The sequence below is a fragment of the Gavialis gangeticus genome, unplaced genomic scaffold (genome assembly GCF_001723915.1).
Source record: "Gavialis gangeticus isolate Ggan-Ray unplaced genomic scaffold, GavGan_comp1, whole genome shotgun sequence".
In the NCBI taxonomy this organism is placed as follows: Eukaryota; Metazoa; Chordata; order Crocodylia; family Gavialidae; genus Gavialis; species Gavialis gangeticus.
In genome coordinates, this window is record NW_017729014.1 from 11,448,646 (window position 1) to 11,464,325 (window position 15,680).

Below are 15,680 nucleotides of genomic sequence, written 5' to 3' on the forward strand. Positions count from 1 at the left end.
CCCCCCCCCCCCGCCTACCACCTTCCAAATGAAGGGACTGATTCTGCATGAGAGCTCTAACCTCTCTGTTTACTACTTTCCAAATGAAGAGGCAGATCCTGAGAGTTGTTGAGCACCCCTCAGCCACAGAGGAAGTTGGAAGCATATATCAGATTCTGGTCGCAATTCTTCTTTCACTCCTACAAGTTGGTGAAAACAAGCTTCCCTGCTCCACTAGGGAACATCAGACCAGGAGTCAATGGGGCTCCGCTTGGGTACAGGCTCTCCCTATTGAACTGGTTTTGGTTCTAGGTCAGAGGTTGTTTGGGTATTACTACATGCGTTTTTGCAGCATGACACCATATGGCTATAAGGCTGCCACATGAACCCATGCCCTGCTTGTATGCGTTACTGAGGAGCAAGCACTGTTGTGGGGACAGCGGAGCCACAGTAGAGACTGGAGGCTAGGTCATCTGGCTCCCAGAACTGAACTGCTCATTTAATAAGGCTTCCACAGACACTCAGCTGGAAGCAATAATGACTTTTAGGCAAACATGACAGAGGCTGGGGAAGCTTAATATTAAAAAAAATTTTAAAAAAGGAGAATGGCTCCACCTTTCAAGAGGGCTCTAATTAACCCAGAGGCAGGATTCACCATCATGAGACTGGAGTTTATTTTGAGAGTCTTATAAAAAGTATATTTATAAATAATCTATCTATATTTATATATAGCTGCTATGTGTTTTCTTTCCTCTGAGCAATTATGCAGCAGTATATAAAGGAGGAGAAAGATATTAATTAAGTTGAAGGTAATGTTAGAGTTCGCCTGCAGAGACAGAGTAAACTCTAATCCAAGATAGGCTGAGAAGGTTTTCAGCCTGTTATGGGCTTCCTGCAAAAAACACAATCACAAAGCACAGAATGTCAGCAAGAAACAAGCAGTTTTGGGAAATCTCAGCACAGAGAGCGCCAAGCAATTAGGGTCGGCTTGCAATGATACGTGGCTACAGGGATCTGTGTTGCAAGGCCTGACTGCTCAGGTCTCCAAATTCACCAGAGTCCATGCACTCCAGCATTATCTAAGGGAGAGACAAGGGAGGGTAGCCCTCAGTCTCTAAAAAGAAGACTCTTTCCTTTAAAGCTTTGTTCCCAGAAGCTTCAGATAAAGATTCAAATACAGAAATGGTTTAACACTACCAATACAGGGCCATAATGGAGAGCGGCTGGTGTTTAATATTACACACACAGCACACACAGCTCCCACTGCAGATAGCTTGCATTCAACATGATCACCAAGGGGGAGCCAGAAAAGAGACTTAAAGGGAGGAGCGATGCGTTTAGAGCAGTAAAAGGGCACATGGTTTTGGCAGTGTTTTGACTGGGCTGCAGAGGGCCAAGGAGAAAAACCAGGAGGTTGTAATAAGAAGTTACAGCAGCCCAGGAGACAAAACTGATGGCTTTGTTCCCAACCCACATCACTGTAGGGTTTCACTTGGTTATCATCTCACACAATAATCCCAGAGCCCTTTCCAAAACCGTTCAAGAAGTCAAAACATTGGATCATATGCAACACTGGCTGCCAGCAACCTCTGAGCTCATTCACGGTGAGTTTGACAGTAGTCAGCCCAGGCTGACGTTTCTGAACTGAGAGGCTTGACTTATTAGACAGTACCCTTTAGGACCTCAGCTCAAATCATGCCACAGAGGTCTTCCTTCAGTGGGTTCAGACTGCTCACTAATTGGCATTGATCATCAGTGCACACGTACACATTTAGGACAAACAGCTCTGGCTCAAGGACAGCACAGGTCTTGGATAAGCAGGGAGGCCTGGCTGACCCATATCTAACCCCCGGAAAGGCAGAAGGTGATGGCCAAGGGTCAGAAATCCGAGGTCACCAGACGGGCAGCACTGGACTGTTTCAGCCTTTTCTCTCAGTATAACACCTGCTCCAAAAGAAGGGGAAGTACAGATACAAAATGGTGCAACTGAGGGAAACACTCGTACAACAGGGTTTAATTGTGTGAAAGGAATTATATGCTGCATCTTGATGGACTCACCAGCGACTCTCGGGACACCGCATTCTCGGGACCAGGAGAAGAGCCAGTCTGCAAGGCAGAGAAAAGAAGTATGAGGTTACATTGCCACCTGATGGACACAGCCAGAAGTGCCTGCGTATTCAGGCTGCACAGCACCTAACCACAATCTGGGCACACAGAGCCATTACTGATGTCAATGGCAGTTCTGTCATGGACCAAAGAATCTATATGACCCAAAAGGCTTGAGCCTGAAAGATAATGAGTTCCTGCAGCTCCCACTTAAACCAGTAAGGTTGCAGGTGCTTGACACCTCTAAGGAGCCATTAGAATTATGAGCCAAAGAGATCAGCGACAGATGGATGAGTCATTAACATTTTGAAAGAAATCTTCCTGTTAACTCAGATTCAGAAGCAAATGGCAGAGAAAGCTAGTGGAAAGGGCATAAGGTAAGAACTTAACATTTCTGGGTTCAAATCCTAGCTGCAATCCTTGACCAACGGCATGGCTTTGGGCAAGTTACTACTTCATTCTGCGCCTCAGTTTCCTCACGTGTAAAATAAGGACAGCAGTTCACCTACTGGTAGTTTGCAATTAACATCTGCAAAGGGCTTTGAGCTCCTCAGGAGGGAAAGGGCTGCTTTAACTCTCCAAAGTAACACTATTACATTGAGTTCAAAGGCACATTTCTTTGCCTCAATGTTTTATTTCCCCCCTAAATTCACTGAATTTAGTCTGGGCTTGTCTCATTTCTGGGAATCAATAATACTTTGCCTTTCTTTAGCACCGCTCATCCAAAGATGTCAAACCAATTAAGTAACCAAAGATGTTAATTAATTAAGCCTCACAGAAACTCTGCAAGGTAACTTTACACTTTATCATCCCCATTTTCCACACTTTGAAATAGAGATACCTTTTCCTCCCCACAATGAAAAGTATTAAGAAATGAATTTGTCAACATGAAAAATACAAATGTTACCTGTTCCACATCTTTAAAAAAAAAAAAAAAGATAAATGAAGCCCAGGTTAGTAATGATAACACCTACACGATGCTTTTCATTTTCAAAGTGCCTTGCATTTAAACTAGGATACCAAGGGAATGGGCACCTCGGGATAAGTTCACAACTCCCCTGCGAGGCTGGTATTAATCCCCTCATGATACAGATTGGGAAACCAAGACACAGAGAAGTGTAAAACATTTGCTTAAGACAGCACAACAAGTCAGTGGTCAAGCTGGATTTAGATCTCTGGAGCCCCCAGTTTCCACGCTTAGCTTACACATTATCTGTGGTCGTTCACTTCCCGTGCTGAAAGCAGCCGTAACTTTTTAATCAGCGATTGATGTTCTACCTACACCAGACACTCTAGGTTTGTCTTGGCTGCTAGAAAGCTAAGCTGTTTACTCCGGAGTCCCTACCATGCATTGCTGTCCCGAGATAAAAACACAGAAGTTGTGTTCTGCCACAGGGAGAAATCTCCATAGTCAGGTGCCTCTAGACCCTCCCTGGAGTCCACCTTTTTCACTTTACCTCGTGGCGAAGTTAAATAGCCTTACTTCCACCGTAGTTTTCTGCAACATGGCTCATGGCTTTGGTCACCCCAAAGTTAAAAAATGCAGCTTTGCTGACAGTAAAGACAAATCTTGAGGTTGGGCTAGAGAGCATAGGCCCTGCCTGCTGGCATAAGGTGAACCTTTGTGTGCAGGCAAGAACCCGGGCTAAACCCTCAAGTGACCCCATAAAGTCCCAGAGCAGCTCTCCCTATTCATGCCATGCGAGTCATTCCAACACAATGTGCCACTCTTCCAAAATGCATTAACATCTTTCCACCTGAAAAATGCTGAAGAACAGTCTATAAGAGACTTTGGGTAAATCCCGAAATCTTTTATTAGACCAACTCAAATAGTTGGAAAAATTCTTCTCTGCGAGCTTTCGGGTACAAACACCCTTTGTCAGGCTGAGAAAACCTGACGACGGGCATTTGTACCCAAAAGCTTGCAAAGAAGATTTTTTCCAACTATTTAAGTTGGTCTAATAAATGATATTGGAGTTACCCAAAGAACCTTGTCCGCCTATGTCCTTAAACTAACACGGCTACAACCTATACCTCTAAGAGACTAGCATTTACCACAAGAGGGCACCAGTAACTCATGGACACTGCAGTCTCTCTGTTCCCAGCCCTCCGTGCAGATGCCAGGACTCAGAGATTGGAGTGCATGCCTCCCCTCTCTCTCAGCAGGACACAAAGATATCAGAGGGTGGCAATGCATGCCACCCGATTCCAGCTACCACAGAGAACACTCTTTCCCTCTCCAGGTTCTTCCACTGCTTCTATATTTCACCACCTCTTCCATTCCTCACCCTGCTCCCCAAGATTTTATGGCAGGGTCAGGAAAGCCACCAAGTGATCTCAACGTCTCCCAAATCCTCCAGAAAAAGTGGGAGAAATTTGGATATTAAAACAAAAGTGTAGCTTGCAAGATGTATTTTGATACTAAGATTAAGCTAACAGTTTGGAGACTGAGGATATGTGGGTACCTTTTCAAACATTATTTTGTTTGGCTGCAGCGCAAGAACGTTAATGTCCAGGGGATTAAACATGCTTGGGAGAAGATTTCAAAGAAGGAAATGCATTATTTATTTATTCTCTGTATTACTGTAGCTCTAACCAGGGACCAGGATCTCAGTGCTAGGTGCTGTACAGTATATCAAAGTATAACCCACTATTAAGAGCAGTATAAAAGTTTATTTATGAGCATATGAGAGGGAAACTGAGATAGGAGCATCACAGGGCCTATTTTCCTCACTACAGGAGCCTGGGGAGTGGTTTTCCTATGGCTACCCTGTGTGGAAGGCTACATCAGAGCTCAGGTAACGCCATTAAAAAGCCCACCTTTGCCAATACCACCCCATTGAAGAACTAGAATGGTCAAGCGTGCAGACTTTCCCTGCCTTGGACAGCTTGTAAGTCCAAAGTTTTAACCAGTTCCCTGGCTGCCAAACACCTTGGACCATCTTCAGCATCAAATGCAAAGCCCAGTAAGTGTGGGCAGGTAGTATTCACTCTTTTGAAAATGCTTCAAGTTCCTAAGGACAATATTAGGTGAATGGGCAACAATCTCTGCTCAGCTTTGCTCGACACAGTTGTACGTCTTTCTCTCCAAACTTCCATACCACCACTCCATATTCATGGTTAAGGAGGATGTCAGAGACCAGATGTCTGTGAGCTTCATTCAAAGTCCGCTACGGTCAATGGAAATGACTGCAACAGTGTTTGGATCAGAACTTCTGCGAACATGCATTGCAGCAGGTGCACCAGGAAACTTCACTCAACTCCCAGAGTCGCATGTAGCTACAGAGGCAACTTTCCATGTCATTATTCCCAAGACCTGCTTATGTAAATTGGTTATTTGGAATACACACACTTTGCCCTTCTGTAACAACTTCCAGGGAACTCAAAGCATTTTTAAACAGGAAATTAGGTCTTCCACACTAATGTGATATTTAACTTCCTTATTCCTACTTTACAGCTATGAAAACTGAGGCTCTGAGAGGTTAAGAGACTTGTCCGGGAGCACACAGTAAATCAGTGTCAAAGTGAAAAAGAAATCCAGGTGCCTCAATCCCCACTTCTCTGCACTCACAACAGACCATACATCAACAGCAATACACTACTAATGCCCTAAACACTGCTTATTGTATTCAAACCAATATTTGCTGTGCACTAGTGCTGCATATTTGTGGGACATTTGGCTAGCCCTGGAAGTTGACCAATTCTGGATTTGAAGTGATTCATTCCTGCATATGAAACAAGGGGAAACCAGTGGAAGTGGTATACCTTGATTTTAGCAAGGCTTTTGGTACGGTCTCCCACAATATTCTCGCAGACAAGCTAAGGAAGTATGGGCTGGATGAATGAACTGTAAGCTGAACAGAAAACTGGCTGGAGCATCAGGCTCAGACGGTAGTAATCAATGGCTTGATGTCTAGCTGGCAGCCAGTATCAAGTGGAGTGCCCCAGGGGTCAGTTCTGGGGTCGATTTTGTTCAATGTCTTCATCAACAACCTGGAAAATGGCATAGAGTGCACCCTCAGCAAGCTTACAGATGACACCAAGCTGGCGGGGGGGAGAAGGGGGTAGTTGATATGCTGGAGGGTAGGGCTAGGATTCAAAGTGACCTAGACAAATTGGACAATTGGGCCAAAAGAAATCTCACGAGGGTCAACAAGGACAAGTGCAAAATCCTGCCCTTCGGACGGAACAATCCCATGCCCCGGTACAGGCTGGGGGCTGACTGGCTGGGCAGCAGCTCTGCAGAAAGAAGCTGGGGGTTACAGTGGGAAATAAGCTGAATATGAACAAGCAGTGTAGCCTTATTGCAAAGGTGGCTAATGGCATACTGGGCTGCACTGGTAGGTGTGTTGCCAGCAGGTCCACAGAAGTGATTATTCCCCTCTATTCAGCACTGGTGAAGCCACATCTGGAATACAGGCAGTCTGACTTACAACGTTCTGAGTGACAACATTTCTGAGTACTTACGTTTCTAAATTGACACCCTGTTTCAACTTTATGGCGTCCGTTTCGACTTTACAACGATTTATCCGATGCCAGGCTATGGTTCGCTGTGGCGCTCATCTCCCTGGAGAACATCTGTCCAAACTTCCTTGGACACTTTCTTTAAGAAAGCAGACAAGACTCCAGAAAAACCTGCAGCCGAGACTCCTGGGAAGACTCCAGCCAAGAACCCTTCAAAAAGTCCAACCAAGAGCCTTTCAAAAAGTCCAGCTAAGTCACCCCAAAGAAGTCCTTCCAAATCAATGCGATTGCTATTTACAATATAAATACATTAATGTAGCTACATTACTCATCCATAATTGATCGAGTACAAAATTCTGGGGTATTTTTAGTGAAAATAGGGTACTGGACCTTGGTTCAGGAACCAATCCCCCATTTATAACATTGTTTCTTATGAGAAAATTGGTTCCGAGTTACGACGTTTCGACTTAAGACGCGGTTTTCAGGACCAATTGTGTCGTAAGTTGGAGGACTGCCTGTACTGTGTTCAGTGTTGGGCCTCCCACTACAGAAAGGATGTGGACAAATTGGAGAGAGTCCAGTGGAAGGGAAGGAAAATGGCGAGGGGGCTGGGGCACATGACTTCTGAGGAGAAGCTGAGGGAGCTGGGCTTGCTTAGTTTAGCGAAGAGAAGACTGAGCGGGGATTTAATAGCAGCCTTTCACTCCCTGAAGGAGGGTTCAAAAGAGGATGAAGCTGGGCTGTTCTCAGTGGTGGCAGATGACAGAACAAGGAGCAACAGTCTCAAGTTGCAGCAAGGGAAGTTTCGATTAGATATTAAGAAGAATTCTCTCATTAACAGGGCAGTAAAGCACTGGAACCCAGAGAGGTTGTGGAATCTCCATGCTTGGAGGTTTTTAAGACCCGGCCAGACAAAGCTTTGGCTGGGGCAATCTAGTTGGGGATGGTTCTGCTTTGCGCAGGGTGTCGGGCTAGATCAGCATTTTTCAACCTATGGGTCACAGCCCAAAAGAATACATGTGAACAGGTTGCGAACAAGTTTAAAAAATGTATCAATAAACTTAAAAAAAAAAAGGATTCTCCTTTAAGTGAGAAAAATGTGAGAAACCATGGCTTTTCTCTTGGAGGCTGGCAGAGTTCCAGCTTGTCCCAACTTGCAAGGGGGCTGCTTAGGGCCCCCCATCCCCCACACATCCCTCCCTGCCCCACACTCCCATCCCCTACCCCACACACTGGAGGGCCGAGGCCTGGGGGAAGGGGCAATGGGTCAGGACTGGCCATCAATGTTTACAAATGGGTCCCGGTACAAAAAGATTGAGAACCACTGAACTAGATGACCTCCTGAGGTCCCCTCCAATGCTAATTTTCTATGATTCTAAGGGCCCCATAGAGAAACCATATAGGATCCTGAATACTCATCAGGCAAATACTGAAGTGCTCTGATCAAGAACCACCTTGAAACATGCAGACTACATGCACCTGCCTAGCTGGACTATTTAAGGTATTTTTATTGCATAAGCCATGGTTACAACTTTTTACTGTAAAGGGAGACCGTACATTTCCCTTGTATAGCAAATGGGATAACTGTATTGCTAAAGGACTGGCCTTATAAGACAGACCACTACTTGAAGACAAGCCAGGGCAGGAAAGAACACATGTTGCTTCCATCTGATGATTATTTAGCAGACTTTAAAAATTAGCTTGGTGGACGCCAGTGGCCAGATCATCTGTTGCTGGCAGTTTCAGTGGAGAGGTCAGAGACAGTGGCAGGCCTGGAAGGAGGCTGTCTTGATGAGGTTCTGGAGCAGATGGAGGAATTAAGTCTCTATGCATACAAATAAGGACCTTTCAAGAGCTCTAAAATTTGGTTTAGTTGTCTCTTTTCCAAGACGGTGGGAGGGACCAAACAGCTGGGTTTGGTTTCAGACCAGAGGGGTTTGATGCAACTGAAAAGCAAGTTTAGATGCACATAAAACATTTTAATCCTTGGGTCTTACAGCTCCTTTTACTTCTCTGAGCACAAGGTGCTAGGCCAACAGTGCCATTCATAACATCATCTCTCCAGCTTGGCCTCCACATTAAACTAGACATGGTTGGTCCCTTGAGCATAATCCATTCTGCAGCATTTTACTTCAGGAAAGAGAAACCCTGCCCACCATCATCACTGCAGTACCCATTTCAGCACCAAGACCCACTCAGCCATTGACTTTCAAGTCTTTTATGACTCGCACAGACTTGCCACATGCTGATTTCTGGGTTAGTGGATTCTCAGCTTCTGTACATAATTATACAACTAATTAGGTGTCATTTGTGTACCAAATCAAGTGGCTTGAAAAATTTAAAATATTATCTAATCCTATAGCACCATTGCCAAATATTTCAAAGATGCTCAAGATTCTCCTGCAGCAAAAGCATTCACAGTTAGCTGGAAAACTGGAAGCCAAGGCTGCTGGCTTGCAAGGCTCAGTCATCAAGCTCAGTACCATAGAGTTCACCATCAGAGAAATACTGATGTCCTAAGCAAAACTAGGAAACTAATGTTTTAAAACAGCCCTATTCATTTCATCATCCTTCCTCCATTTCTTTTCCCTATCTTTATTATTGGAACACTTGGGGGAAAAGAAGATCTTTGATGTTATTTGATTATTTCAAAAAGGCACTGTCAAAGGCTTGAGAAGTCTACCAGAAATGTTACGGCTTTTTTGAAAATGGGTATATAACCATATCAAGAAATGTTGTTTGGACCCCAACATCCCTATGCACTGCTTATAACCAACACACTGCAGCAATGTACTAATATGTGGGCACTATAAAATAGAACTAAGTAGAAACAGATGAGAAACTAAAAGGAAACCGATGGTTCTCTTTTCATTATTAGAGCTAATTACATCCTGGCCAGGAAAAATGCTAAGGACTAAGCACTAGCAGGTCAAGAAGGGTTATACCATACACCTTTCTGCTTGTGCCAAAGTATGAAACAAAGAGTGTTGATGGTAAAAAGTAAACACTTTTAGCGTAAGTTATTAAGGTCTGCACTCTGCCCTTAGTTGAGGGTGATGTCAAAATTTCCATGAATTCAGTGAGAACAAGATCAGAGTCTACATCAATATATTAGTAGTAAGGAGATTTGTTATGATTTTTACCTTAGCCCAACAATGCCCCCTGCTCCTGCTGCTTTGTCCGAGATTAGAGACTTTGTTCGCTCTCTCTCCCAAACCCTGCCTTACTAAAAAAAAGTCAATGAAATTTGAGAGCACTTAGCACTTCCCAGGATCAAACCTCGTGCAGGACACACTGCCAGTAGCATAGAGAACTGACAATAAAATTCTAAGAGGGGCAATCAGCTGCAGAAGCTGATAGGACTTGGAAAAGACAGACACAGCAGGCAGGCTGCATGTGAGTGCACAGACTAGTATATAAGGAGGGAAAAGAATGCCATGCACAAGCAGGGCTGTTTCTCTGAAGAATGGCAATAGCTGCTCCTTAACCACAGTTCAGTGCTCCCTCACCTACATGAGTCTAAACACACCTCCAGGCCTGCCCTACATCTCAGCGGTGGCCAGCTGGAATGATGACATTCCAATAGCCTAAAGGGAGTCAACTGCTTTATGACTGTTTGCAATGCCAGCACCTCTACACATATGATAGTGGAGTCCGGCAAGCAAGGGGTTAACCAGCCCCTTCCACCCAGAATGGCTTCAGGCAGCAGTTGCCATTCCTCCAGCACAGCCAAAAAACGTATTTATCTGCTCCCCAATGAAATTAAGTCACTCACACACACAAGTACATATAAATTGCCCTGTGTGGAACAAAATTACCCTCCAGCAGGCTGTATAGGAGAGAGAAGGATTCCATCCCATCTCAAACCCAACAGACGTTGACTGATGAGCTAGTTGAGCACCACTATATCAACGTTTTTATGGGGGAAGCAGAGAGAGAAGCCAGTGAAATGATTTGCCTTGCATCACACAAGTCAATGCCAGCGCTGGAGTTAAGACCCAGGAAGTTCTTGTGCCCCAGCTGCTAAGTCATATTTATTGGGCCTGCACAAAAGGAGACATTTCCATTCCAAACCATCATACTTTCTTTCAAGGCAATGCAGTTCAGGATAACTGAAATAAGAAGACTCATTAGAAGAATGAATTAAGACAACACCATATACAACCGCATGAGAACTTACTATTTCTTAAGCAAGCCAACTTTCCAGGGGGTGCAGTCATTCACCAGATTTCTCTGTAGAGCCCCTTGAGCCACCGGTCAGCTCCTGTCCATCCCAGGCATTTACCCACAGTGACCAGGTCTGCCCTATAATGCCCATACCATAACACACCAGCAAGGCCAGTAACAAACCAAGTCCAGCAAACCTTAGCTTTAACCTGCTACCTTTATCTTTGGACAGTTACACAGCTTCAAGTAAAAGGATACATACACATATAAAATAATTTAGCTCCATTCTATTTCAGTTTAGTATGAATCTGTTCCTAACTGGCTCAACCTAACCTGAATTTAGCTACTGGGATCCACCCAGGAGTCTCAATGTTCGTCAAACCACTGCAAATTTGCAGACAACACAAATCAGAGCTGTAACTGCGTTGGTGGCAGGCCTGAACTCCCTCAGTTTCCTTCCTGCTGCCTGAAACCCTTCTCCAGACCTTCACATTTCCCATCCTCTTTTTCCTATTGCAGCTCCCCCCTCTGTGGTTTCCTCAGGTACCATCACAGGTAAACCTGCATGTATAAACAATAGCTCAAGCTCTCCATCTCCTCTGCAGGCTGCCCCATTCCCTTCAGGATCCACTTTAAAATAAAAATTCTCCCCATAGTTTTTAAATACCCTCTTTGGCTTTGCCAGAGCCAGTCTCCTGGGCCTTATGTGCCACTACTCCTCTTCCCACTTGGTTTGTGAAGATATTTACACTGAACTCCTCACAGAAAAGGCCTTGCACATTGTTGGTGCCCAAGCTTTCTCTACAGCTGCTCCTGTTGCTTCCCATCTTAACCAACACTCCACCTGGTTTCAAATCCCAGCTGAAACCTATTTTCTATTCCTTGTCTCTCATTATCATTGAATTACAGAAAACCAGGGCTGGAAGGAATCTGGAGGTCATCTAACCCAAGCCCCTGCCCCAGGCAGTATCTCTTGCATCTAAATCAACCTAAACAAGTGTTGTGTAACTGCACTGAAACCCTTTCAATGACTCATTCCACTGTCTCACTAGATGATCTCTTCCACTGCTTAAACACCTTGAGAGGTAGCCTGTTATTCCTAATATCCAATCTAAATCATCCATTACTTCTTGTCCTGTTCTAAGTGACCACAGAGAATGACTAATGACTCTGCTCTTTATAACAGACCTCTTTTGTATCCGAAGATTGTTCTCAAATCCCCCTTGCCTTCTTTCTTTCGCTAAATGACCCCAATTTTTCCAACCTTTCGTTATATGTTATATATTTTCAAGATACCTAGCCATGCCTGCTGTTCTCCTCTGGACTCTCTTCAACTGGTCCACATGTCTCTCAAAGCGCCCAGGATTGGATAAAGCACCTTACCAGCGCTGACCACTTTTCATGCCCAGCACAGACGCTCCTATTCATAGACTCCAATATGACACAGCTTGTTCCAACACTACAACATTGTTCAGTCACATTCAAACTGTGATCCAGTACAGCTAGGTCTCCGTTTTTTTTCCTGCAATACTGCAACACCGTTAGTCAATCTTCATTTTGCATTTAATTGCGCCTTCCAAAGTGCACTATCTTGCACTATTCCTTATTGAATATTATCCGTTTCATTTCAGACCTTCCCTCCCCCCAAAGTTTTCAAGGTCATTTTAAATCCTCATCCTTTCCCTCCAAAGTTTCTTCTGCCCATAAGGCTCGGTCTCATCCTCCAAATTAATAAGCGTGCACTCGGCTCTATCATCCAAGTTACTAATTAAAGCACAGAACAGTACGAGACCAGGACACACGCCTGGCAAAAGACCGGGAGAGATGCCAGACCCACTTGACGCTGCCCCCAGTTAGACACAGAGCCGCGGACAACTCCCACCGGTCTCACGAACCAGTCCACTGTGCATCAACCCTAGGGCAGCTCTTATTTCTGTAGCCTCCTCCTTCGCAAGAGGTCCCCGCAGCACTGCTCGCTCACAGGGTCTCTCACACGCTGCTTGCCCCTGTCACGAGGCTGCCATCAGCTTTGACAACCCCACCTTGGCTACGACTCGTCCCCTCACGCTCTTCGAGGTGCTGGCGAATCGTGGCACCTGCTTGGGTGGGGAGGGACCCCAATGGGCCTTGTGCTTCGCCTCTCACCCACTTTTGGGGGTAAGGGGTGACCGTTTTCAGCCACCTGAGACCTCACTGGAGCCCGCAATCGCCGCAGGCAAAGCCACTCGGGCCCCCCGAGGCGCTGCTCCTCCAGCAACCGGGCCACACGCGGCCGCCCCCGCCTCCAGGGGGGTGCCCGGGCCCCACGGCGGGAGGCCCTGCAGCCTGCCCCGCCCGCCTCAGGGGCGCCGGGGGAGAAGACGTCGCACGCGCCCCTGCAGCCTGGGAGAGACACGGCCCCAGCGGGGGAAAGGCGAAGGCTCCGCCGCCGCTTACCTGGCTGGGCGGCTCTGCCTGCTCCGAGGAGGCCATGTTTCCAGACCCGCCTAATCCATCCCCGCCCCGGCCGCCCAGAACGCCTCCCGCGCCCCGCCGGCCTCAGGCAGAAGCAGCGGACCGCCCTGCTATCGATCGACCCGAGTGGACGAGGGTCGTTTTCCTGCGGGCATTAAAGATATCAACGCTAATCAGCATGAAGAGGGCTCCACATGTTTATTAGACCAACTCTAATAAAAGAGAGGGGTGTACGTTGCAGCTGTGTTGGTCTAAGGGCATAGGCAGACAAGGGTTTTACTTCTGATCTCTTATTAGATAGACCAACTCAAACAGTTGGGAACATTCTTCTTTGCAAGCTTTTGGCTATAAATACCCTTTGTCAGGCTGAAGAAGCATCTATTTTTTTTTTTTTTTATTTAATTTGTAGCCGAGGTCAAATTAGCCAAAACTAATTCCAAATCCATCTGCAGTTGCTGTGTGCTCTGCCTGGGTGCAATGAATAGTAAAGCACTTTTCATTCCATCCAGGAAGAGCGCACACCAACTGCTGAAACTTCCTCAGCCTGATGAAGGGCTTTTGAACCCGAAAGTTTGCTTAAAAATTGTTTTCCAGCTATTTAAGTTGGTCTAATAAAAGATATCAGATTTACCCAAAGACCCTTGTCAGCCTAGGCCTTCACATCAGTGTTGAGGTTGCTCTGGCTGCAGGGTCTTTAAGACAAGGTCCACTGTCAGTTATTAATCACTGATGCTTTTAAAGACCCTGCAACCAGAATAAAACCAAGGTCCGGTGTCAGCTACTAATCACTATGGTTTTGTTTTGGCTGCAGGGTCTTTAAAACCAGTTATTAATCACTGATGGTTCATGCCTATGCATGGTGCATGCTCCGCACTCATTATCTCCCATTATAAACGACATGCATTTCAAACAACTTATGTGCTAAGAACTTGCCTGCACAGTTTAGCTTGCAGGATTAAAGTCCGTCACAATCCCATAACAATAACTGGTTGCAGCACAGCAACAAATCCTACCTGCTCCAGTCAGCTGACTTCAGCGGGGCTCTTTTCATAAGTAAAGCAATAGTGCTGTCAACGGGAACGAGAACACTATCAGGCCCTCGATTAAACTCCGTAAAAAGGATTTAAAAGCCTGTTCCTGCACCACTTAAACCATTGACAAAAGTCTTATTGATTTCAGTGGTGCAGTTGTTGGCTCGCTGTGCATCACTTCCTCGTTTTTGTTTACACACAACTATTTATTATTCATTATTATTTCATTTGTATAGCTCCCAGAAGCCTGCCATGTGCTAAAAAGCACAAATAATGAGTCAGATTTTGCAAACTGTGCAAGTGTGTAACTTTATTCTTGACTTCACTGGACTGCTCAAGTGAGCGTAGATCCTACCTGCATTGCGAGCTCCTTCCTGGCATATTTGGGCTATACTGATGTTTGTAAGAGGTGATTCCTTGCTGTGCAAATATTCTTCTTTGTGTATAGTATAGTTCACAGCAGATGCACTTTTTTATAACTCCATTTAATCCATGTGCAAAACACGATGCATTACAAATACATTTCACTATTTTTATGAGCTTTGTTACCATAGCACCTTGCTTTATATACATTTGCACTCTTGCCAACAGTCACAACTTAATTGCTCAACCAGTCGGATTTTTTCTTATAGCCTGAAGTCCTGGAGTCAAGCGATTTCAGCTTTCATTAAAACCAACCTGCAGCCATCACCTCACAGCTGTGCATAAAAGGTAAAAAAAAAAGAACCTAAATGTGTTATTAGTGAGTCTTTGTAACAAATCGCTGGAAGGATGCGACTCACGGCGTTTGCATTCTTGATGCTGACAATGCCTCGTGTGCGTACTATTCATTTTTAGTTATTATTTAGTTGGTGTAACAAAAGGTATCATAGGTACCCAAAGAACCTCCCTGCCTATGCGTATATACTATTGCATTGTGCCTGTGCGTGTTTAGCTGATAAGAACCCAGGCCCTTAGCAGATCAGAGCTGGGCCCTGTCTTGTGAAACTCTAATCCTCACAAAGAACCACCTTGCAGCGTCTGACAGCCGGGGACTAGAGGGTAACTCACTCGTGCTCCTGTCTCTTTAAGGCGGGCGGGCGAGGGCCGTTCGAGCCCGGCGGACTAGGACTACATCTTCCAGGAGGTAGCGGGGCGACGGAGCGCGCGGAAGCAGCAGAGCTGATGCGAGGGGAGGACTCCACATCCCAGCATACCTCGCGGCGCGGACCGGCCGGTTCCGGCGTGCACCGCGCCAGGCTAGGGGATGCGGTTCATTGGCCGTTGCCTCAGTCTCGGGCCAGGAAGCCATGGCAGCGGCGGGGCAGGGGGACGGGGGCGCTGCGCTCCCGTCGCGGAAGCAGTGCCTGATCCGGCGGAACCACGAGCGGGAGCAGTACGGGGTGGCGGTGTCCTGCCTCCGGGAGCTGCGCAGCAAGGGTGGGCTGAAGGCGCGGGGCTTGGAGCCAAGAGTGGGGGCGGGGCACGGGGGCGCGGCGG

At 46.0% G+C, this 15,680-nt stretch overlaps 2 protein-coding genes across 3 annotated transcripts in view; one reads left to right on the forward strand and one right to left on the reverse strand.

Annotated features, from left to right (window-relative positions):
- The window catches only part of PEX14 (peroxisomal biogenesis factor 14), a 97,383-nt gene extending 84,171 nt beyond the window's left edge, over nucleotides 1–13,212 (reverse strand). Inside the window, exons 1-2 of one of the 2 annotated variants that reach the window (XM_019511749.1) lie at nucleotides 13,153–13,212; nucleotides 2,038–2,085 (exon numbers count right to left, since the gene is read on the reverse strand). In XM_019511749.1, the coding sequence (XP_019367294.1) occupies nucleotides 2,038–2,085; nucleotides 13,153–13,188 (84 nt within the window). In that variant the 5' untranslated portion in view covers nucleotides 13,189–13,212. The remainder of the gene's footprint in view (nucleotides 1–2,037; nucleotides 2,086–13,152) is intronic. The other variant, XM_019511750.1, reaches the window with a different exon arrangement.
- A 2,231-nt stretch (nucleotides 13,213–15,443) lies between these two features.
- Nucleotides 15,444–15,680, forward strand: part of DFFA (DNA fragmentation factor subunit alpha) — a 6,365-nt gene continuing 6,128 nt past the window's right edge. The window contains exon 1 of the mRNA XM_019511751.1: nucleotides 15,444–15,620. Within this exon, the coding sequence (XP_019367296.1) occupies nucleotides 15,491–15,620 (130 nt within the window). The 5' untranslated portion in view covers nucleotides 15,444–15,490. The remainder of the gene's footprint in view (nucleotides 15,621–15,680) is intronic.